The following is a 26174-nucleotide window of genomic DNA, read 5'->3' as shown; positions in this document are numbered from 1 at the left end:
GGGTGGGGGGTATCGGACTATCAAACTTGATCAACCGACATGGATTGATGGGGGGAGGGGCTACGAGTAGACAAGAGGAGAAGAGATGAGTTTTGAAAAGGGACTGGAATACTGTGAGGGTCTCAGAATAGCGGAGATCTTTGCATCAACATGTTCCAAACGGTTTTTTTCAAAATGTAAAAAAAAAGTCTAAAATTATAAATTGTGAAAAATTAAATATAAAATATTTCTAGTGAGAACCAACATATAATACAACATATTATACAAGTGATTTTTCTTAACCAAAATGACATAAAAACATTATTCTAGTGTAGGGTCCAGTCACTCGTGCATCTAAGGGTTAATCAAACTGCCTTAATGAGTCATTGTTAACCAGAATTGACATATTGATGAAATCAGATGCACACGATTGTGTTGTTAACAGATGTTTTTCTTTAATTGCATGTTTTTGGTTAGAAAAACACGGAAGTTCTGAAAGCAGCTCTCTGTAGAAACTACAAATGTACAATATCAGCAGTAAAGATGGTAAAGGAACCTAACAGACAGGACATTTAAATCTGCATGGCTGCAACTCAAGGTGGGAAAACAGGTTTTACTCAGTCTTTACTTGGTAACAAAGGGAATTCCTTTTTCAAATAAATCCTTATCAACCGGATAATCACAGCTTGGTCCAAGAACAACTCGTCCTAAGCATCACAACTGAACCAAAACAACAACTTGCAAATGGGTTCGTCATGGAAACACTACAGAAACTTTAACCGTTAAATAAAACAACATTTGATAAACTATGAATGAAAAATGTTAGCTTTACAAAATGTGTAGAAAAATCTCCGCAGCCCTTCGGATGTGAGCAGTCCGACCGTAACGACGGTGAACAAGACAAACAGTAGAAATGTACTTGAGTCCTCTACAGCTCCATCAGAGCTTTGATGTCATCAATGCGAGACGTTTTCTTGTCAGTGTTCGTGGAGCCAAACGCCTTGTCCACCAGCTCCTGCTTCTGCTTCTGGATCTTCACCATGGTCTCCTCCACTGAGTCCTTCACAAGGAACTGCAGCAACAAACAGAGGAGTAACTACATATATATACATAATGAATACATTTAAGTCTTAATGGTAGAATTAAATGGCGTATACTGGAGCTGCTTAGGAACATGTGAGATACACTAAGCTCTGCAGCAAAACACTAAAACAAAAGTACTAAATAAACAGTTTAGAGATGGATAGATAGATAGATGGATAGATAGATGGATGGACAGATAGATAGATGGATGGACAGATAGATAGATGGATGGATGGATAGATAGATGGATAGATAGATGGATGGACAGATGGATGGATAGATGGATAGATGGACAGATAGATAGATGGATAGATAGATGGATGGACAGATAGATAGATGGATGGACAGATAGATAGATGGATAGATGGATGGATAGATAGATGGATAGATGGACAGATAGATAGATGGATAGATGGACAGATAGATAGATGGATGGACAGATGGATGGATAGATAGATAGATGGATAGATGGATAGATAGATAGATGGACAGATAGATAGATAGATAGATGGACAGATAGATGGATAGATAGATAGATGGACAGATGGATGGATGGACAGATAGATGGATGGATAGATAGATAGATAGATAGATAGATGGACAGATAGATGGATAGATAGATAGATGGATAGATGGATAGATGGACAGATAGATAGATGGACAGATAGATAGATGGATAGATAGATAGATGGACAGATAGATAGATAGATGGACAGATAGATAGATGGACAGATAGATAGATGGACAGATAGATAGATGGATATATAGATAGATGGACAGATAGATAGATGGACAGATAGATAGATGGACAGATAGATAGATGGATAGATAGATGGACAGATAGATAGATGGATAGATAGATAGATGGATAGATAGATAGATGGACAGATAGATAGATGGACAGATAGATAGATGGACAGATAGATAGATGGACAGATAGATAGATGGATGGATAGATAGATGGACAGATAGATAGATGGACAGATAGATAGATGGATAGATGGATAGATAGATAGATAGATGGACAGATAGATGGACAGATAGATAGATGGACAGATAGATAGATGGATAGATGGATAGATAGATAGATGGATAGATTGATAGATAGACATATAGATAGAGAGATGGATAGATACTTTATTGATCCCAATTTGGGAAATGTTTGCGTTGCAGCAGCATAAAAAACAAGGCAATGTACATAAGAGAAATTAAGACACAAGAAATAAACAGTCCAATATACTTCAGAAATAGAAATAAAATAGCATTACAAATTAAAAAAGTTATAGAATATAAAATAATATAATATATATATATATATATATATATACACATACACACACACACATTAGGGTGGTCCTTAGTGCCATGTACATTTATGTTAAGTGTTAGGGATTAATTTTGTCTTTACTCCTAAGTGTCAAAGAATAATTCTCCTTACTCCTAAGAGATTTAATTGCCTGCTGACGTTTTACGACCAAACCCTGGCTCTGTTATCTCTCTTAAGGAATGGGAGGCTCCAGCTATCTTGATAAACCAGTTCAACTCTCTCGGTCACAAAATGGTTTATCGCTGTGGGAACGCTGGCTTCTAAACACCACTGACAAGTGATTGAGTATTTCTAGTTGGGGGATAATCTCCTCTAGCTCCACAGATGTTTACGCCTCCCCCAATATGCTGATTAGCTCTCTGAAGCTAATCAAAAGGTCTGCCAAGGGAGAAGGGATTCAGAATTGACATGGCAACCCACCCGTGCAGTCAGAACTGTCTGACTGCTGTGACTTGTGATATGAATTCTCCGGCCGATGCTTGTAATAAACTGCCAGTGTTTGACATCAGAACTCCTGCTCGTCCCGTGTCTCTCTGAGTCCTGACTCTCCATTGAAGCAGAAGTTTCCCTTACATTAAGCTCCAACCACCGGAATTTGTTACGATAGTCAAGAAAACTCTCCTGGTGAATTGTATTCAAATTCCAACAACATTTACCCCTCCCTCATCAACCTTGAAGTTCAGCCTCAGTAGGGTGGTCCTTAATCGACCTGGGCTGCCACACCTGCAGCTGAGACTAAACTTCAAGGTCGATGAGGGAGGGGTACATGTTGTCAGATTGAGTAAAACATTCACCAGGAGAGTTTTCTTGACTAATAGAATTCATTCTGGGGGTTGGCGTTTAGACTTTCCCACTTTCAATTTTAAGAACCACCCTAATATGCACGGGGAAACACACATTTCAAGTAACTAGTTTGAGTAAATAGTAACTCGTTTTCAGACCTTGGTGACGACCACTCTCCTGGTCTGTCCCAGGCGGTGGCAGCGGTCGATGCACTGCTCCTCGGTCGCAGGGTTCCACGCCTTAAACACAATCAATCGAAAGTAAACATGCAGTTTTTAACTAGTAACATTTCCTCTGCAGGTTTTCTTCATTGATTTAGAAAATAATGTCAACAAAAAGAAACTCTCTGCTCTTTTCCACTTACCGTACTTTTCGGACTATAAGCTTTTCCCCCCATTTTTGTTGTACAGCTAACGGCCACTAGGGAACCTCCTAAATCTATGGATTTTACAGGTAAAATTAACCACCTTTAACTCTATGGGCTCTATGACCGGTCCGCGCCCGCCACCTCTAAGCGGCGGGCTCCAGCAGGAAAAGCTGGAGGCCGGAAAAGAGTGAGACAGGTAGCGCGCCAAAGTAAAAGTGGAACCGAGAGACAGAACGAGAGCAAGACAGACGGACAATTTAGCTGCTGGGCTTATATGCAGGTGCGCTTTATAGTCCGAAAAGTACGGTATTTGTTTGTGTTTTCTTTCTTCATAAAAGTATAATTTGTTATGTTGTTGGCAGAGAACTTCTTTGTTTAATGCAGGTGATTTACTTTAACTGTAAAAAACCTGCCTCGTGTTGTTGTGTGATCCCTGCACATACACTGCTGTATATACTGTATTTACGCTCAGTGTATTTATTCATTTGACATCTATTTACCTACTTGTATCATTTATGTTGTACAGACTGCTGATAGATGTGTAAATAACTGACTGTTTGCACTCTGGTTAGACCCTCTTCATTTCGTTTCTCTCTGCTTGCATTCTGTAATGACAATAAAGTCATCTAAAAACACTGCAGAAGATTTTAATACGTGATTCAACCTGAGTACACAGCTGCACGACATCCTTAAGGAGGCAGAAGTGCCATCAAATCATGAATATAGTGAATATCATTTTCACAATGCCAGTAAATTCTTTGTGTGATTATTATTACTTGTGTATTCTGTTGGGGAATCATTTGCTTAGGTATTCAACCTTTGACCCAGTTCATCGTTTTCTCTCTTTCCCGCGGCATAGGTCTACGGCCTTGGGTATTGCTGCCATCTCTCTTAAGGAGGGGCAGCTTGGGCGCATTGTTGTTGCCAGCTGATGACCGAGCACAAGCTGACATGAGACGGTTTATTGTTCAGGGACATCTAGAAGCCCTTCTTTTTAGGAACGTAGGTTCCCTGGCGCACACTCTTTTCTCTGGACGCCAGCTCTAGTTCGATTCAGGGTCCATATTGCTTTAGTCTCGCTGATAAAGAATGTTGATTATTACACGTCTCCAACTAGTTAAAACCTGGAGCGTCAGAAAGAGTTCTTCAGAATTGATTGCGGCATCTCAACCGTGTGGTCAAACCGTGGCCCGTGACATGTCACCCCAATCCTCAAAGACCTCCATTGGCTTCCTGTCTCCCATCGCATCAACTACACACTTCTGGTCCTCACCTACAAAGCACTCCACCATCTGCCCCCCCCTTATCTCACAAACCTTCTCTCTGTCTGTGTCTGTGTATTCTCTTGTTCCGATTAACCCAGCCAAAGCTTTTTTCTTGTTTTGTGTCTATCTCTACGCCGGGATCCGGAGTCGAGGCTGATCCTCTTGCTGTAGTCCTGTGTCCTGGATCCTCTATCCTGAGTTCTGGATTAAGTCGTGGACTTCGGGTCGTGGCTGAACCTGTCTCTGCGGTCCTGCCTTGGGTCTCGTCATTCTGCCTCCCTGATGGCTTCCACAGGATTGTAGCTGTCATCCTCGTGGATTCATCTTCTTATTACAGACACATGCATTTCCTAACATTCGGTCTATATGCTGTAAAATGTATTATCTCTTGGATTTACACACGGCATCTATTGCACGTCTGTCCGTCCTGGGAGAGGGATCCCTCCTCTGTTGCTCTCCCTGAGGTTTCTCCCATTTTCCCCTTTAAACTGTGGGTTTTCTCTGGAAGTGTTTCCTTGTACGATGTGAGGGTCTACGGACAGAGGGTGTCGTATTCTCATACTGATATTCTGAACAATCTGTGCTGTGGTATTTGCTGTAAAGTGTCTCTACTGTAGGCTATCTTTATTATATGTACAGCACTTTGGCTCGACCAAAAATCGCTTATAAATGTGCTATATAAATAAAACTTGATTTGATTCTCACTCCTTATCAACCCCCACGGTCCCTCAGATCCACCGCTGCCGGACTCCTATCCATTCCCACATCCACACGCTGCAGCTTTGGGGACAGAGCCTTCTCAGTGGCAGCTCCGAGGCTCTGGAACTCCCTCCCCCAAGATCTCCGTGACTCTGAGTCCCTCACAGTCTTTCAGTCCCGCCTCAAAACACATCTTTTCAACTCTGTCTACCCATAAGCCCCCCCCCTCTCAATCAACTTCCTCTTGACTGCCTTTTTATTATTTACTTACTTGTTTGCCTGTCCTTGTTTGTCTACCCTCCCTCATACTGTAAAGCGTCTTTGAGTTGTGAAAAGCGCTATATAAATAAAACGCATTATTATGTCGTCTTGTGAATTCTCCGGCCGAAGCTCCAAATAAACCGTCAGTGTTTGCCATCAAAGCTCCAGCTCCGAGTCCTGACTCCTATTGCTTCAGAAGTTTCCCCCACATATTCTATCGCTCATTGTAAAGCGTCCTTGGGTTTCTTGAAAGGCACTATAAACATCTAAATTATTATTATTAATGTACTTACGGGGTCCATGAGGAACACATGAGAGGCGGCCGTCAGGTTAAGCCCCACCCCCCCAGCTTTGAGTGACAGCAGCATGATGGAGGGGCCGTCGGCTGCAGAGCTCTGAAACTCCTGGATCACCTGAGTCCTCTTCTTTTGACTCATGCTGCCGTCCAAACGCACAAAACTGAAACCTTGCTCTCTGCGGGAAGAGGAAGGAGGAGAATAACGTTACCCCAAGAAACAGAACGTTATTATTTCAATCTATTCGTTCTCTACTCAAGAGCCGATGGTGCACACAAACATATCATTTCATAATCTGTTTTATTATCTACCTTGACCAGCATAGATATCGAGCGGAACAAACGAGTGTTCAGTAACCCAAGAGCGGAATATTTTCATATATTAGTATATATTATTATTCATTTACTATAATTAACATGATTTTAATGTTTTATTTCGTTTGAATATTAAGGTTATAGTCAATACTAGTATATAACAACAACAACAACAACAACAACAACAACAACAACAACAACAACCCCTACTTCCACTATGGCTATTGAGTTAAATAAAAACAATAGTTTATACATCTGAGAGCTATTTGAAGATTTAATTTCCCATCCTGCACCTCTCCTGTGAATGTGTGTGTTACCTGAGTGGGGTCTCCAGTATGGTGAGGAAGCGTGTGAACTGAGAGATGACCAAACACTTGATGCTGCTGTCTTCACATCGAAGCCTGAGCAGGTTTCCCATCAGCGCCTGCACCTGCAGACACAAAACCACACTTCAAACGGGAGGAAGAAGCCATTTCTCACAGGGGAGAATATACAGCCATTTCCCACTACTGTTTAGAGTGAATTCTACATCAATTATTAGAGATGATGTCACAAGAAAAGGATCAGACACTTAAAGTGCTTCAAATATATATATAATATGGCCTAGACTTTGATGTCTAGGCCATTGACAGTTTATTGATCATTGATCAGATGTTGATATTGTTAACACGAGAACCGCCAACGGGTACATTTTACCCGCAGCTGTTTCTTGATAGCATGTCACTTTTTTTCAATAAAATATTCAAGTCTCCCAGTGCGTGACTTTTCCTGAAAGTGTGTTATGTAGCACCCTCTGTTGTTAAAAATGGTTAATATGAAGTCAGATTGAAAAAATGGCCCAAAAAATAGCCATTTATACCCATCAGCGCCGGCGGGTAATATTTACCTTATAGAAAATGTAGTGATTTTCGCAAGAGAACATAAACATGATGTGTTGCTATAGCAACGTCTGTTGTTTACTGCGGTTCCTTATAGATAGAGAGATAGATAGAAAGGGAGAGAGAGAGAGATAGATAGATAGATCAATAGATAGTTATAGATTGATAGATAGACACTTTGCACATAACTCACGGTAGCGATCTTTTATACTTCATGCAATCTGCAAATATGAAAGCTGAGCGTCCACAGATTCTATTGGTATAAGTTTCATCATGTGCGATCAGAACTCTCTGTTAACCCTGTGTTCTAGTATGATAAATAAAAGAACACTGTACTTTGAAAATCAATGCATTCTAATAGCGCGTACCCGTTGGCGGTTTTAGGTATACAGCGACCCCTGGTGGTTCTAGTGTTAAAGGCTGCACAATATGGACCAACTAACAAATATAAATAATGAAATAGACTAAGTAAATAATGCTGCGTTATTAAGCACACCATTTCATACATCTGGTAAATATACTGTTAAATTATGATAAGTATGTTAAAAGCTTCAATGCAAGACTGAAACGATACACACAATTGATCAGAAAACCAGCCGTCCAGCCTCAGAGTGTGCGCTGTACCTTCGAGCTCGTCCTCCACTTGTCAGGGTTTGCACATTTCTCTTCCTCCATTTTCTCTTGTGGAAACTCCACCAGCTCATTGGCCTTGATCTCAGTCCGACAGAGAGGACAGCGCGCGTTCTCCTACACACACACACACACACACACACACACACACACACACACACACACACACACACACACACACACACACACACACACACACACACACACACACACACACACACACACACACACACACACACACACACACACACACACACACACACACACACACACACACACACACACACACACACACACACACACACACACACACACACACACACACACACACACACACACACACACACACACACACACACACACACACAATGGATGTGTTAAAGATTAGCAGCTAAATAGTTGATTACATTATAGTTAAAACTAACTGTCAACCAGAGGAGGGAAGTACAAATACTTCGTTACTGTACTTAAGTAATTTTTTCTGGTATCAGTACTTTACTCCACTACTTATTTTTCTGACGACTTTTTACTTTGACTTCTCTCATTTTCCAAACAGCTGGTTCCTTTAGTCTGAATGTGTGTTTGGTGCGTGATCATTATTCTTTAGAGTCACAGCGTGCCTATTGGTTGGAACACGATCCGTGTATCCATCACTTCCTGGTCTTCTCTAAAGAAGAGGGACCAATGGAAACGTTGCCGTTGTTCAGCATGGAAACATTCATTAGCTAACAATGACATTATTGTTCTATTAATATAAAGGGAGGTCAGGTACTCTTTAAAGCAGCTGGTAGCTATGGGTACGTTTTACTGAAGTACATTTCAAAGCCCGTACTTCGTTACTTTTACTTGAGTAAAGAAGTTTAGTCAGTACTTCTACTTTCACCAGAGTATTTCTTAACACGAGTATCTGTACTTCTACTTGAGTAAGGGATGTGTGTGCTTTTCTCATCTCTGCTGTCAGCTGACACGTCTACTACCCCCCCTGCCGTTCATGTACCTGCTCGCTGCTGATGACCTGGGCGATGCAGGGCCGGCAGTAGACGTGGGCGCAGTGTGTGATGACGGGCAGACGCACAGACTCCAGACACACTGAGCACTCCTCATCGGAGCCGCTGGCCAACACCGAGCGCAGCTTCTCTATGAGACGCTCCCGCAGCTCTGCAGGCGTCGCTGCAGCACCTGCACACAAGACACTGCATTTCAGACAAGTGGAAATCAACAAAGACAAAATACACTTTCTCGGACATGATATGAGGCCAGGGCTGGGGCTACAATTAAGGACACAAACACATTTTTATGTTTAAGTAAATGTATAAAGAAAGCGTATATAGACAGTATGAAGTTGACTTTTGATTGTGTTCTGGTTTTATGTTTCAGTATCTGTAAGCAACGGTGACTGAAAGAATATTGATTTTATTTTATAATGGTTATTTCATTATTTTTTGTTGTTCTTTTTTTTAGGAAGGGGCAGGTAAAATACGATTCTCTTCTTCCTGCTCCTTTCCACCGTGTGCTATTAAAAAAACAACCAGCATAAGTGTACATGTTTTGTTTTAAAGGTCCCGTGTCATGGCCATTTCCACTGATCATAAATCCATTGTTGAGGTCTACTAGAATAGATTTACATTGTGCAATGTTCCAAACTCACATTGGTTTCTCAAACAGCATCCCTGTGTAGCATGTGTATTCACTCTCTGTCCTAAACGCCTTGTTGGAGCTCCTGCCCCCCTCCTCCCTGTGAGCCCAGTGGCCGCCTGCGAGACAGCGAGACACAGCGAAACCCAGCCCGAACACACACACCCGCAGCCTGGCTGGGAGTTTGTGTGTGACAAGGCTGAGTTCTGCAGTGTCTCGCTGTCTCGCCGACCCCACACCAGTGAGCCAGCTCAGTGTCCCACTCCTCGCAGCAGAGAGCCTCGCAACGTCCCGCCGAGTGTGTGTGTTGGTCCAACGTAACGGCTGCGCGGACGTTACTTTACGTCACTATACCCGAAATACATCACTAAACCCAAGAAGTAAACAATGGAAAAAGAGAAATGTCCAACGAGGCGTTCTGGGGCAGACACAGACAGGTCTTCTCTGTGTTAGAGCTTTACTCGCTACAGGCTGTACTTTGAGGGTTTTGACTCTGCAGACCGTTCACATGCAAAAAAACCTTCATAACAACAAGGGGACGGGGAATAACCGGAAGAGCATGACATGGGACCTTTAAGATAACTGCCATGTGTGGAATAAACAAATAAATACATTTTATGATAAATGTGAGGTTTAATTATGACACAATAGGAAGTTTGTATTCTAAGATGAGACACGTAGGGTCGGTTGGTTTTTCACAGTTGATATGCTAACAAAATACGATCGGTGAAATGTTGCCTCAATCTTCACTTTTCCCCCATGTTGTAGTAAATGTGTCTCCGGTGCTCCATGACAGCGTACAGCCGGACAATCTATGCATCTATAACTGGCTATCCGGAGGTGAACTGGAGTCTTTTTGACATCGAGTATAATATCTCAACCAAACAAACGATTCACAAGACATGTCCAGGCAGCCTGTTGGGTTCAGAAACGACACTACACATTATGCTTGCATGACACGCCGGGTGTTACCCAGGTCTGAGGATGTTTTTGCCAGCAGATCAGGGTGGCAGCAGTGCTGACGAAGCCTCATCAGGATGGCCAACACATCGGCATAATTCCTCAGGACTGTCCCTTCAGCTACGTACCTACACACACACACACAACAGTGGAAAAACAATGTCTAACAAACTTGTATCACCAGCTGCATGTTCGGTCGAGACAGCCTCGCATCAGTTCAGATTAGTCAAATCATGTTGTTGAACTATCTACGCACGCATGCAGTGACGCGTACCTGCCGATGGTGTTTCGTCCCTCGTTGCGTGCCAGCTCGTACTCCTCTCTCTCGGTCTGGCTCAGCTCCACCTGCTCCACGCTCACCGTCTTCTCGGGCAGAGACACCAGGGGGCGCCCGTCCTTCTCACTGCTCTTTGTGCGCCTCAGGGTGATGCACTTCACCAGGGTCTGGAGGTTCCTGTGCACAGGATCCACTGCCTGAGACTTGAGCTGTGAATTACTGCTTTTACAGCTTGCTCCGTCAGTTGGTCAGTCTATCAACATGTCCCCCATCAAGCGTTTGAGAGGGCATGTGTGAATGATGCATGAAAGCGTGGATGAATGCTTGCATGTTGTGTTAGCTATTAAAAAAAATCACGCCTGTTTGATATCTGATAGAACAGGGTGTATGCAGGAATCCTGAAGTCAAATGTAAAACCTTTTAAGACCTTTTTTAAGACCCTCTCCATACATTTTAAGACTTCATCGCCACTTCGAGTTCTAACCGGTTACCTTGGCGACACACTTTACCTCACATTGACTATATTCAGTATTGATTGTCCTTCCTCCTTATCTTCCAACCATTTGGACGCAGACTTGCATTTCCCCATAACGATGTTGCTTAGCAACCGGCGCAAACGGACCTCCGCGCTATCAAGCAGTGAGCGTGCGATGTCCTGTTCAGACGACGTCAAACCCAACGGGATGCCATCAATAAACTCCACAGAATCTCACTACACACCTACGCCATGACTACATTCAGGCAGACTGTAGAACACAACCTCTTTGGACAATTTATATACTTACTGAAAACAAGCTACAAAATGTAATACCTTGGGAAATGCCGTTTAATACTTTTTAATAGCCTTCATTTCTGCTAAATTGATTTATCAACTTTTAATATCATACGCTTTATTTAAAGAGACTCTTGGTCCATTATTAAAAGACATACAACACTCAAATATAAATCAGTGTTAATACTTTTAAAGACGCTTTGAATGTCATAATGTTGAAGGCTGATAATCTGATTTCCTTGACACCGAGTGCACACAGTACATAGCGCCCTCTGGGGTCGTATTACTGCATTGCATCAATCAGTGTAATATACTTTAAGATAACTTTATCGATGTATGTATCTGTGAGCACTCACTGCAGGCCGGCTCGGTCCCCCTGAGTGACGGGTCTCTGGATCACTCTGTTCCACCACTCTTTCGCATCGAAGGGTTTCAGGCGCAGGAAGGCCAGCAGCATCCACAGGTCCTTCACACTGTTCTGGATAGGAGTACCTGGAGGGGAGAGAAGAAGAACATATAGAAACATTTGGGGGCTGCTTTAAAGGTCCCCTATTATACGGTTTTTCATCGTTATATCACAGCTCTCAGATATATACAGAACATGTCTCTGAAGTGTTTGGCTCCAAACACCAAACAGATCATTGCAGCATTACCCATAATCCCCTCTGTTTCAGCCCTGTTACTTTAGATGAAAATAAGGAGCCCCTCCCCACGCCCCTCTGAGAGAGATTTGGTTACAAAGAACTCAATGGTGCTCTAGGAGGAGATTCAGGTGATAATGGGGGGGGGGTTACCTTGGACATGAAGAAGAGGGGACACATGTTGATGTAGAAGAGACATGAAGAAGAGGGGACACATGTTGATGTAGAAGAGACATGGAGAAGAGGGGACACATGTTGATGTAGAAGAGACATGAAGAAGAGGGGACACATGTTGATGTAGAAGAGACATGGAGAAGAGGGGACACATGTTGATGTAGAAGAGACATGAAGAAGAGGGGACACATGTTGATGTAGAAGAGACATGAAGAAGAGGGGACACATGTTGATGTAGAAGAGACATGGAGAAGAGAGGACACATGTTGATGTAGAAGAGACATGGAGAAGAGGATTTTGCACAATAGGAGACCTTTAATGCTGAGGCTATCTGTGTGTACTTGTTAAATGTCATTTAAACATTCAGGCAGAATAAGTCTAAAAGTTATAAAGAACAAAAGTTGTATCGAATTTTGAGCATGATTATATGGAGTTGATGATCAATGTTTCTGTATGTTATGTACTTTCTGTGTGTGTGTGTGCGTGCGTGTTATACCTGACAGAATCCAGCGCCGCTGAGCTGTGAGGTCGAGCACAGCCTTGCTTATCTGTGCATTAGGGTTTCTGACGACATGTCCTTCATCCAGGACAACCCTCAGCCAATTGATCGCATGCAGGGGACTCTTATTCTAAAGGAATCAGAAACATTATATCTGTTAGTAAAAAAGAATGAAATGTTTCCCAAGTGTGTATCGACACGTTTTAAACACAGTCCAGGAGAGACATCGACAGGTTTGCCATTTGAGATTTTTTATGATGAAAATAATTGCACGCAGTCAGCTCCACCGAGTGTCCTCCATGTTTTCCTCTCTGTCTGGACACCTCAGCCTCATCTCAATACCCCTCATGGACTCCTCGTTTCCCAAACGATATATATGTTAAGACTTTTCTCGTTCTTAATATAGTTCTTAATATAGACTACCCCGCGGACACCCTGGTTAATGATGACATGTGCACAGCTGTACCCCCTCTCATCGGGCTTAACTGAAGAACCTTTAGAACCGGCCCATTTGTTGTTAAATATTTATTTAAATGAATGAATCTTTCTCTTGTTAGTCAAGGAAGTCAATGTATGATGGTTGGTCCTGCTGTTGTGTTCCGTTTTGGTGTAAAAGGTGGCCTACATTTAAATAAATATATAATTATAGTAATGTGAAAGCCTTCTAGAAATGAATTGTACATAATAATTCCCACGGAGCTGTGAGCACTTACGACGCTTTTCCACTCATCTTCCAGTTGTCGGTTTTCCTCTGTTGAAATGGACCAGCTGTGAAGGTGGGGGCGGGGCTTTTATACGCGAGAAGTGAAAACACAAACACTTCTGCGTAGTCTTCTCTCGTGTATCCTCCCTCACCCCTCCTCCCTCACCCCTCCTCGACTCCTCCGTGTGCATTTCAGCTATTGGGACGTCCTTCAACATGGCGTGTCTTGATCGATTTCCGGGTCAAGTCCCGGAGGAGGGGAAGAGAGGAGTCGAGGAGGGGTATTGGGACGAGGCTCTTGACTCACCTTACAGCTACGGAAACACACACGGCCGGTCTGTACTCACCCCAAAGTCAGCAGAGAGGACGTTGTAGGTTGTGATCACGACATCCTGAGAGGACAGAAAGTTCTTGTTCCTGTTGCGCTCCGGCCCGTAATACAGATACACGTTTAGCTTCACGTCAGCACGCACATGCTGCTCAAACTGGTCCTGCACACACACACACACACACACACACACACACACACACACACACACACACACACACACACACACACACACACACACACACACACACACACACACACACACACACACACACACACACACACACACACACACACACACACACACACACACACACACACACACACACACACACACACACACACACACACACACACACACACACACACACACACACACACACACACACACACACACACACACACACACACACACACACACACACACACACACACACACACACACACACACACACACACACACACACACACACACACACACACACACACACAAAGAAAGGAACATGCTGACTTTGGGAATGATATGGAAAGGGAACGACGAGTGAAGCATCTTCATCGTCGAAAACAATAATGGTCATCCTTTATTTGCTGTTCAAAGAAGTAGACATTTCACTTTATCCACCTATACTTGTCGCTCCGCTAAGAAGAGGGATTACATAAATGTATGCGAGTGATAGAAAGGGTCTTGTTGTGTATGCTTTGTCTGCAGTCCTACCAGCCAGTTGCTGATGACAGAGAGCGGGCAGATGATGAGAGTCGGGCGAGCCGATAGGTCCTCTGCACTGTCGGCGATGAAGGATTCCTCACCTGCACATCAACCAGAATGAATTCATACATCTGGCAATAAAGGATTTGAAACACCTGGAGAAACAGAGTAAGACTCACTCAGTGTGGGAGCGGCTTTCTTGCCGGTTTTCTTCTTCTTTGTGGCAGAATCTGCTGCGGAGCCACCCAGCGCTGCAGCAAAGCCCAGATCCTCCAGCAGCACTGGGGCCTCTGCACCTTCAACACAAACAACTGCTATCTGAGAAGCTGAAAATAGCATTTCTGGATATTTGTCCAAATAAAGAATCGCTTAAAGGTCCCCTATTATACTGTTTTTCATCAATATATCACAGCTCTCAGATATATACAAACATGTCTCTGATTGGCTGAAACACCAAACAGATCATTGCAGCATTACCCATAATCCCCTCTGTTTCAGCCCTGTTTCCAAAGTGCTGATTCTCTGTCTGTTACTTTAGATGAAAATAAGGAGCCCCTCCCCACGCCCCTCTGAGAGACATCTGGTTACAAAGAACTCAATGGTGCTCTAGGAGGAGATTCAGGTGATAAGGGGGGGGGGGGGGGTTACCTTGGTTGCTGATTGGCTAATGGTTACACAAGACAAAACATCGTGATGACATCACAAAGTGGCCAAAATCTGATCAGCTCATTTTCAGACAGGTTTTTATAGAAATGGATCAAAAAGAGAGAGAATCTTTGTTCCTGAAACTTTCAGAGTCTCTTTCCACAGAGGGGACACATGATGATGTAGAAGAGACATGAAGAAGAGGGGACACATGTTGATGTAGAAGAGACATGAAGAAGAGGGGACACATGTTGATGTAGAAGAGACATGAAGAAGAGGGGACACATGTTGATGTAGAAGAGACATGAAGAAGAGGGGACACGTGTTGATGTAGAAGAGACATGAAGAAGAGGGGACACATGTTGATGTAGAAGAGACATGGAGAAGAGGGGACACATGTTGATGTAGAAGAGACATGAAGAAGAGGGGACACATGTTGATGTAGAAGAGACATGAAGAAGAGGGGACACATGTTGATGTAGAAGAGACATGAAGAAGAGGGGACACATGTTGATGTAGAAGAGACATGGAGAAGAGGGGACACATGTTGATGTAGAAGAGACATGGAGAAGAGGGGACACATGTTGATGTAGAAGAGACATGGAGAAGAGGGGACACATGTTGATGTAGAAGAGACATGAAGAAGAGGGGACACATGTTGATGTAGAAGAGACATGGAGAAGAGGGGACACATGTTGATGTAGAAGAGACATGAAGAAGAGGAGACACATGTTGATGTAGAAGAGACATGAAGAAGGGGGGACACATGTTGATGTAGAAGAGACATGGAGAAGAGGGGACACATGTTGATGTAGAAGAGACGTGGAAGAAGAGGGGACACATGTTGATGTAGAAGAGACATGAAGAAGAGGGGACACGTGTTGATGTAGAAGAGACATGGAGAAGAGGGGACACGTGTTGATGTAGAAGAGACATGGAGAAGAGGGGACACGTGTTGATGTAGAAGAGACATGGAGAAGAGGGGACACGTGTTGATGTAGAAGAGACATGAAGAAGAGGGGACACGTGTTGATGTAGAAGAGACATGGAGAAGAGGGGACACGTGTTGATGTAGAAGAGACATGAGAAGAGGGGACACATGTTGATGTAGAAGAGACATGAAGAAGAGGGGACACATGTTGATGTAGAAGAGACAGGAAGAAGAGGGGACACGTGTTGATGTAGAAGAGACATGGAAGAAGAGGGGACACGTGTTGATGTAGAAGAGACATGGAGAAGAGGGGACACGTGTTGATGTAGAAGAGACATGGAGAAGAGGGGACACGTGTTGATGTAGAAGAGACATGGAGAAGAGGGGACACGTGTTGATGTAGAAGAGACATGAAGAAGAGGGGACACGTGTTGATGTAGAAGAGACATGAAGAAGAGGGGACACATGTTGATGTAGAAGAGACATGGAGAAGAGGGGACACATGTTGATGTAGAAGAGACATGGAGAAGAGGGGACACAGGTTGATGTAGAAGAGACATGAAGAAGAGGGGACACAGTGGTGATGTAGAGGAGACATGAAGAAGAGGGGACACAGTGTTGATGTAGAAGAGACATGAAGAAGAGGGGACACATGTTGATGTAGAAGAGACATGAGTAGAGGGGACACATGTTGATGTAGAAGAGACATGGAGAAGAGGGGACACAGTGTTGATGTAGAAGAGACATGAAGAAGAGGGGACACAGTGTTGATGTAGAAGAGACATGAAGAAGAGGGGACACATGTTGATGTAGAAGAGACATGAAGAAGAGGGGACACATGTTGATGTAGAAGAGACATGAAGAAGAGGGGACACGTGTTGATGTAGAAGAGACATGAAGAAGAGGGGACACGTGTTGATGTAGAAGAGACATGGAGAAGAGGGGACACGTGTTGATGTAGAAGAGACATGAAGAAGAGGGGACACATGTTGATGTAGAAGAGACATGAAGAAGAGGGGACACATGTTGATGTAGAAGAGACATGAAGAAGAGGGGACACGTGTTGATGTAGAAGAGACATGGAGAAGAGGGGACACGTGTTGATGTAGAAGAGACATGAAGAAGAGGGGACACGTGTTGATGTAGAAGAGACATGAAGAAGAGGGGACACATGTTGATGTAGAAGAGACATGAAGAAGAGGGGACACATGTTGATGTAGAAGAGACATGAAGAAGAGGGGACACGTGTTGATGTAGAAGAGACATGAAGAAGAGGGGACACATGTTGATGTAGAAGAGACATGGAGAAGAGGGGACACGTGTTGATGTAGAAGAGACATGGAGAAGTGGATTTTGCATAATAGGTGCCCTTTAAGCGATGAACCAAAACACTGGTCATGTACCTTTACTGGGCTGCCGCTTGGTGGCTTTCCTCTTCCCTTTGCTCGTACCTGTGAGTAGAGCAGACGGGTCAAATGGATGCAAGCCACAAATAGCGTGAAGCTAAAAGGTAAAGATATACATGTCACAATTAAATCTTACTTTTTTCTGACTTGACAACAACCTCTTCCGAATCAATCACCTCCACCTGAGGACTGACCCACACAGGATAATGTCAGACATATACAGAGAGAAAAGTCAAGTCAGTTGTATCAATAATACCACCGATGGTCCCAAAACATGATTACATTTTTAAAAAACACATGACTAAATGTATGTAAAATATATAGAGTGATATTTAACAAACATGGGACAATACAATCTGCCCAATTCAATCAAGTCACACTTACAGGTCTGAGCAAAGAGAACCAGCTGCTTCATCGCCTGCGCTGCTCCCTGAAGCAAAGACACATCATGTTAGCTCTCTGTTTCTGTTTCACACACACTCTAAAGAAAGACAAAGGAAAACGTGAACAGTAAAGTACATATTGAAAGTTGAGAGTACCTTCCAGTTTGGAGGCCATGTCTGGTTGAGTTTTGGCTTTGAAAGGTGAAGACCGCTCTTTCTGCAAACATGTAAACAAACACTTTATTTTATTTATTTATTTGGTGGGGACATTAAAGGTGGGGTAGGTAAGAAAGCAGAAACCAGCTCGAGTAGAATTTGAAAGTACGCAGCTGAAAAAAAATATGCCCCTTCCTTCAGACTTCCTCACAGAGCCCCTCCTCCAACACACACGAACGCGCACATGACCAATGAGGGCACGAGATAAGTGTGTGCACAGATGGAAGGCTGACAGGCAGGTAGGCCATCCAGTTACTTTAGCCGGGCCGGCTCAGGTGATTGGTCGTGCTTTTTACAGCGCCACGGCTTCCGGAGATACATTTTTTTAATGTATTTTTTGTCAAAGAATTTAATATATTCATTGCTATCGGGATGTTAAGAGCATTCCATGGAATATAACAAGTGTTTCTGAAGTGAATTACCTACCCCACCTTTAACGAACACTTACAAGTGTAAATATGGCAGATTTAGCTTTGAGCTACTTTCCATCCGCGGTCCCTCACATAAAACATTAAAGGTGAGGTAGGTAAGTTTGGGAAACCGGCTCGAGATACACTTTTTGTTATATTCCATGGAATGCTCTTAACATCCCGATAGCAATGAATATCTTAAGTGCTTTGACAAAAAATCCATGTCATCCGTGGAAGCCGTGGCGCTGTAAAAAGCACGACCAATCATCTGAGCCGGCCCGGCAGATTTCTTCCTGCTGTGTATTTTTAAATTCTAGCACACTCGAGCTGGTTTCTCCAAAATGACCTACCCCACCTTTAATAAAATGAAAATTACAAACATAGCAGTACAAATAGATAAAATGCAAGAAAATACCCAAGTATTTAGGACATGGGAATACAATATAGCAGCATCGATACATAAAGTGCAAGAGAAGATACCCGTTATGATGAACACAAGTCATTCAGACAGAGGGTGGATTGAAAGGAACACACACAGCTACACTTACACATATCTCCACAGGCAGAGGCTTTCCTTTGTGGAAGTTGGTGAGGATCAGAGCAATGGTTGTCAGAGTTTTCCCCTGGAGAATAAAAACAGGGGCTTTAGTGTCGATTCACGTCTGCCAGCCTCCCTTTGTACAAACCATGAACATTCAAATACGGTTATATGAGGCACAGTTGTATATATTAGCCTACATGTTTTTAGTGTAACACGTATTTTTTGCAGTTTTCTCTACTATATACAGCAAAAAGCGACTGACCAAACATTTCATCATAGGTTTTTGTAGAATAAACATGTTCTCTTTATGGTCATCATGTCACATCACATGAGTTTTACTCACCAGTCCCATGTCATCTGCCAATATTCCCCCCCGAATGATCTCTGGTATTTCTTTGGCAGAGAAGCACGTGAGAGTGTTGTAGTACAGCTCGCCTCTCTTCTCCCAAAACGGAGGCAGGGTAGATTTGTTTTCTCGAGCGCACATCCAGGACAGCGCCACCTTCTGGTGAGGCATGAGGGGAGTACCTACAGACTGCAGAGGAGAAGAGCTGCGTGTACAATAAAGCTGCACGAAAACCTGACTAAAACAACACAGAAACAACTAACATTACAGCAGCTGTGTTGGGGTGCAAGTAGGTTACGACTCAGAAACAATTAGGGTTGCAAAGGGCCGGAACATTTCCATGGTTGGAAATATTCCATATTGGAAACTTTCCATGGGAATAATGGGAATTATGGGAATGAATGGGAACTAACTGGGAATTGAGGGTAATGTAATCGAGTTGTATCACATCCAAGCATAAACATTTTGTTTTGCCATAAGAAAACATCAATGCAAAATGATACAGTTAAAAAACATTAACAGATTTATTTGCAAGTAGAACAGAACAAGTTTTAATTATTTTATTGAACAATCATTTGTTTAATTGAAGAACAAAAACATGAATGTTGAGTTAAATATTACTTCTAGAAATCATGTGAGCATGTGATGGAGGAATGCACAGCGCCTGTAGGGGGTGTGGTCTCAATAGCCCAATAGTAAGCAGTGTGCTATGGCATGGATACTCAAGTGTACTTGAATGGCTTCCGTTTGCTTTAGTCAAGATTATGCTAAAATATACTTTCCCTAACTATATTTAAGTTCCCTACGAAGAGCCAACCTTCAATTTAGAAAATTCCCATTTTATTCCCATGGAAAGTTTCCATCTTTGAAAATTCCCGGAATTTTGCAACCCTAGAAACAATAGGCAGTTTATCTACGAACTGTAGCAAGAAACAGAAGTTAGAAAGAAAGAAAATTCTTCTTTGATTTATTGTACATTATAATGATATACGATACAAAACGACAGATAAAGAATCAAAAACAAACCTCTGCTGCTTGTTTCTCTCCGTCTTTACTCTCCATCAAACCATCAAAAAGGTTGTCAAATGCATTCTTCAGCTGAAAGTCAAAGAATAAACAATGTGGCATAATCCTTAAATATATAGTTATACAATGAAGTCCTAACAATAATGATGAATAATGCCAAATGTTGATTACAGTTATATATATATACCGTACTTTTCGGACTAGAAGCCGTGACTTTTCCCCCCCATTTTTTTTGTACAGCTAACGGCCACTAGGGAACCTCCTAAATCTATGGATTTACAGGTAAAATTAACCACCTTTAACCCTATGGGCTCTATGACCGGTCCGCGCCCGCCACCTTTAAGCGGCGGGCTCCAGCAGGAAAAGCTGGAGGCCGGAAAAGAGCGAGACAGGTAGCGCGCCAAAGTAAAAGTGGAACCGAGAGACAGAACGAGAGCAAGACAGACGGACAATTTAGCTGCTGCGGCTTATATGCAGGTGCGCTTTATAGTCCGAAAAGTACGGTATATATATATATAATACACCAAGGTCATTGAAGTGCATTACCTCCTCTGCAGACAGAGCGGTGGTCAATCCTTTCTTAGATGAGTACGCACGAGCACCCTGCCCTTGAGTATATGAGTTCTGACTTCCACCTGAAATCACAAACACACAATAAACAGTTAAGTTGATTAACAACGCGTGAACATTATGTGTTGTATGTAAGAGTGCAGGCTAGGTGGATAAGGACGATGTGTTTCCATTAGGAGGCAGCTGAAATGGGACGGTTGAGTTTGTTTGTACCTGTTGCTTTGCTTGCACCCGAGTTTAGTTTAAACCCGCGGCGTGACATGTTCTCCATCACAGCATTTTTATTTTCTTCTTGGCCCCAGAAGGACAGCATCACTGGCATGGTGAAGGAGTTTTTGGTCCCTGAATGCACCACGCTGACACAGCAACAACACAACATTATACACAAACATCCATAACATCCATCTGGCTGCAACTTAAAAATTATTTATCTAATGTATCATATTCCAATCACGACTTCACCGTTTTTCTTTTTGTATTTATTTGCACTATTTTTTCTGTTTGTCCGTTTTATTGTGTTGCACTCTTGGAGGAGTCTGTGACCTAAGATTTTCATCGTCATGACTACACTGCACTGTAGCTATGTTCGTATGACCAATAAAAGCCTTGAACCTTGAAACACATTTTAACCAACAGTAATCCCAGTCAACCTGACCTACTGTAAATAAGTAGAGAGATAATTCAATATTTAAAAAGGAATCTAATCAAATGCAGAGGTTTATGTGGAGAGACAGTCAAAAGCAGCCTTTTATGTTCATGTTCAGAGTAAGTAAGGTTGCTGGGAAGAAATGCTGATAAGAAATGTGCAGGAAAAGACACTGACAGGCGCAAATGACACTCCACTCACCCCTCTACTTTCGCCAAATTGTTGTCCATAACGTGAGCCATTGCTGCCGCCAGCTCCCGCTTAATGTGGCCCACTTGGTTGCCATAAATGTTGGAAACCATCACTGCATTGCGGTCGTATGGATTCTGGGGCTGTCGCACCAAACCGACCATTTCCCCTTGATTCACCTGAAAGAGTAAAACACAGAAACTTTGAGGCATTCGTTCTCATTTGTGAATCAGGGCACGAGAGCAGGGGGGGCCAAACTAGGGCTGAACGATTCATCGATTTGAAATCGTGATTTTAAATGATGCAATTATCAAATCACAAAGCCTGTGATTTAATTTGTTTAAAAAAAAAAAAAAAAAATGTAATTAGATTTTGTTCTTCTTGTGTGTCATCCACACCAATCAGAGATGCTGTGCTCCACATGTACCAGTCATTGTTAACCAATCAGAAGTGGCCCATGATAGAAGGTGATAGACAGATTGATCCAATCACCTGCCAAGTATTTTTGAAATACTTTTCCAAATGGCTTCCAATGGAGCTCTAGATGGTTTGGTGAACCATCTGAGTCAGGTTAGTACTGCTCCATCACATGTTTCTATTACAGGGTGAATCTTAAACTGAAGCTTGACTTTAAAGCAACCCAACGGAAGTTTCATGTAAGTTTAGTTCTTTCAATCGTAGCTCGGGCTGCTAGAGACGGGAGCGCGTTGATGCGACCTTCCTAGCCGGAGATATGGCCGCATTTTACAATAAACTTCCGTCGGGTCGCTTAAAAACAAATATCCCAAATCGAATCGCAACATCTGTCCCCAAATCGTACAGCCCTAGTCCAAACTGCCCACAAATGAAACTTGTGCTCGTCTTGTACTTCTTAAATATATATATGTAAACATATATTACACCGTATTCATGTGTTAACAAGCCAACTTTTAAAATAAATTCAGGCAATTACATTTGAAAACATTTTCTAACAAATCTAACTTGATAAGAAAAAAGCCCAAAAACGTATTTGTATAAAAAGCGTGAAATATACCCTCCATATTTCCCCTAATTATAACAATCTGAGGCTCCTGTTTTAAGGGATGGGCTGCCAAATAAATAAATGAAACCCTCTGGAGAGCTGGGATCTAGGCGGTTTTTTCTTAAAGCATATTCAAGTAACAACTAACAAGCATCATTTACCTACATTTGATTGATTTTGCTGACTTATAACTTAAGAGACGATACACCTCACCTAGTGGCCCAGCCCTTCTTATAGTTTTCTGTATGTGGCCCTCGGTGAAAAAAGTGTGGACACCCGTGCACTAGAGCAGGGGTTCCCAACCTTTTTTCCCAAGAGCCCCCCAAATGAGGGGGGGGGGGGCGCAACAGTTTAAAAGTCTCAAAAATGCTACAACGACTGTCACAAACTGGATGAATGTGACGTATTTTGTTAAAGGAGGATGAAAGCGTAATTAAGGAGCACTATTGGAGCGACTTTGATGGTTATTGGACTCAGGATTCATTCATTTGGATTCCCGCTGTATGAAGAAATTAAAGGACGGCGGAAGTGGAAACAATTCACAAAGGGATTAAACTGTTTAAAACACATGCTCAAAGTAAGCCGGATTTTGCCGATGTGTTTATGTGGATTCCAAAGTCGTAAATAATCTACAAAATGGAGGAGACCGATCTGATCGGAGCAACTGTGACAAATAAAAAACTGAAACCGGCATGGACAATGACTATGTTTTAAAAATGCGCTTATCCAGAAAAGCCTGGTTTGCAAACTTTACGGAGAGAAGAAACATTTCTATAGAAAGAATTATACATTTCTGTCTTTTTATGCTTTAATACTAACTTGAATTTTTATTTTTTTACATTTTTTAATCAACTGTTTTTTATATTTTATTGTAATGCAGAGAAATGGCTTTTAGTGAAAATCATGTATTGCCTTACAATTATATGTAAAAAAAAAAAATGTAAAAAAAAAAAAAAAGTCTAAAAATATGATATTTGGCCTCAAACCATCTGAGGCCTGGCCCTGCGATCTTTGACGCCCCCGCCCCCCAGGTTTGGAACCACTGCACTAGAGGAATAAAAGTGATCTATCCTCACCACCCCTGTATAGAATCTGAGGCCGACCACAGTGCCCTGCAGGTGGCCGAACGGCACGCTGCCGTCTGCGTCCGGCTCCTCCGACGCAGCGGCTCTGATGGCCTGCGAGAGCGTCTCTGCACTGGAGTCATAGCGCTCTGTGAAGAGGTCCACCTCACTGTAACTGTCCCAGCCGAACCCCCACCTGCGAGAGAACATGATGCCTGGAAAACACCCACAAAGACACAGCATTAAAGGTCTCCTATTATATAATGTTTTTCATCAATATATTATAGGTCTCCCATAATCCCCTCTGTTTCAGCACGTGATAAAGTGACAACATGAACAATACAAAAACACTTTTGAGGGTGCACAGAATTGAAGCTGCAGGTAGGGCTGGGCATTTATCAAATTTACAACCCTATTGTGATATGAGACCAGATATCTTTTTACATATGATAATATTGCAGTGTCTTTAAATGTCCTGGTTTAAACGTTTGCATCACAGTGGATGTAATTAAAACTAGCTGCACCTATACCAGCTTTGATAAACACGTTAATAAATTATATTTAAAACATATAATACATTATTTGGAAATGGGCTTATTCACATAATGAGTATTTTTACTTTTGGTACTTTATGTATATTTGGATGATAATATTTGTGTACTTTTACTTGAGTATCATTTTGAATGCAGGACTTGTCTGGGAGTATTCCTTAACTCTGGTACTAGATCCGAGTACTTCTCCCACCTCTGGAAAGCAACCATAGTCATCATCCCTACATTAACGGTGCGATATCGAAGTATTTGATCAGAGATAACAGGTTGTAACTACAGGGAAAGTTACACTACACACCTGTTTACTATCAGGGGACGTTAGACAGAGGTGGAAGAAGTACTCAGATCTTGTTCTTTCGTAAAAGTAGAAATACCAGAGTGTAGGAAATAGTCTATTACAAGTAAAAGTCCTGCAATCAAAATGTTACTCAAGTAAAAGTGCAGCAAGTACTCGCATCAATTGATTATAATTATGAATGCATTCATGTGTTGATCAAAGCTGGTAAAGGTGCAGCTAGTTTTACTTTGTGTACTGCATAGCTTGTGCATTTTCTCCAGGTGGAACTAAAGACTGATTTAATCTGTAAATAGATGTAAAGTAAGTTAAAGTTATGTAGTGGAATAAAAGTAGACTATTTACCTCTGAATTGTATTGGGGTAGAAGAACAAAGTAGCAAACAAATTGAATAGTCAAATACAGTCTATAAGTACCTCAGAATTGTACTCAAGTACAGTACTCGAGTTCCTTCCCACCGTTAAGATAACGAAGCTATATTCTTCTTCTTCTGTTGTTTTAATGGCGGTTGGCAAACAGCTTTAAGGTGCATTCCTGTAAGCTAGCTAATTGTGAACGTTCATTTAACGGTAGCTAACTGCCAGTTTGAGTTATCCTTAGCTTTAAGTACGCTATCGTGTCTTGCGATACGGCTATGTAAAGAATTAGAGACAGAGTGTGAGATTTATCTGTAATAAGCTTAGACTGTCTTTGTGTATATATAAACGTAATTAGCAATGTCTTACTGTTTATCTGCACCTCCGCGCCTTTCGATTTTTCTCACAGTGGATTGTTGTTTCCGGTTGTAACCTTCATAATAAAATCTTATTTTGGGATATTTTATAATGATCTGAAAACTACAAATTGTTTGTTATCTGCACATTTGTTTATATTATTCATTTGATTCAGGGCTTTAAATATATATTATTTTTCCCTTAGTGTTTTATTTTATTTTAAGTGGGTTTATTGAGTTAATTGATCAAAATGACAATGTACCTTGACAATGTCAAATTTGCTCGTCTCCGTTATACATCATTTTCAATTGGTGTTCAATTCTGGGAGACTGACGATGAACCACACTGGTGGTCCAGAGGTCTATGCACTGGTGGTCCAGAGGTCTATGCACTGGTGGTCCAGAGGGATATGCATTGGTTCTTCATGCAGGTGCTCGAGGTGTTGATATTTGTTATCAACACCCAGAGGTGGGGTGCATCTTATGTCTTCTGCTATGCTGATGTAAAATATAGTATAGACTCTTCTTTCACTATTTTTTATTATTATTTGTATTTACTTGAACATCTCACAACATTCTCTTACACTATTTTATTTATTTTATGTTATTTCTTGCACTGTTTTATTGGTTTTATTTGTTTTATGT

At 42.1% G+C, this 26174-nt stretch overlaps 1 protein-coding gene across 3 annotated transcripts; it reads right to left on the bottom strand.

The window, feature by feature from the left end:
• Nucleotides 1–421: 421 nt before the first annotated feature.
• Nucleotides 422–25599, bottom strand: hltf (helicase-like transcription factor). Of its 3 annotated transcripts, none has more exons than XM_034112072.1 (25): nt 25543–25599; nt 23984–24186; nt 21899–22065; nt 21265–21407; nt 21028–21116; nt 20482–20553; nt 19453–19644; nt 19117–19191; nt 18099–18159; nt 17944–17989; nt 17696–17748; nt 17557–17604; nt 14757–14888; nt 14587–14678; nt 13891–14034; nt 12838–12970; nt 11883–12018; nt 10752–10931; nt 10490–10605; nt 8880–9061; nt 7877–7999; nt 6692–6804; nt 6058–6238; nt 3331–3411; nt 422–1051 (listed from the first exon to the last, which is right to left on the bottom strand). In XM_034112072.1, the coding sequence occupies exons 2-25, from the start codon at nt 24179–24181 to the stop codon at nt 908–910; spliced, it is 2901 nt and encodes a 966-aa protein (XP_033967963.1). In that variant the 5' UTR covers nt 24182–24186; nt 25543–25599; the 3' UTR covers nt 422–907. The 3 variants fall into 3 exon arrangements, with proteins under 3 accessions (XP_033967963.1, XP_033967964.1, XP_033967965.1); XM_034112073.1 differs by having other exon boundaries at nt 14757–14873; XM_034112074.1 differs by having other exon boundaries at nt 14757–14867.
• Between the last annotated feature and the right edge of the window lie 575 nt (nt 25600–26174).

Source organism: Pseudochaenichthys georgianus, chromosome 22 (assembly GCF_902827115.2).
Source record: "Pseudochaenichthys georgianus chromosome 22, fPseGeo1.2, whole genome shotgun sequence".
NCBI classification, from domain to species: Eukaryota; Metazoa; Chordata; class Actinopteri; order Perciformes; family Channichthyidae; genus Pseudochaenichthys; species Pseudochaenichthys georgianus.
The sequence above is the reverse complement of the archived record's forward strand: the minus strand, read 5'-3'. Positions and strand labels throughout refer to the sequence as shown.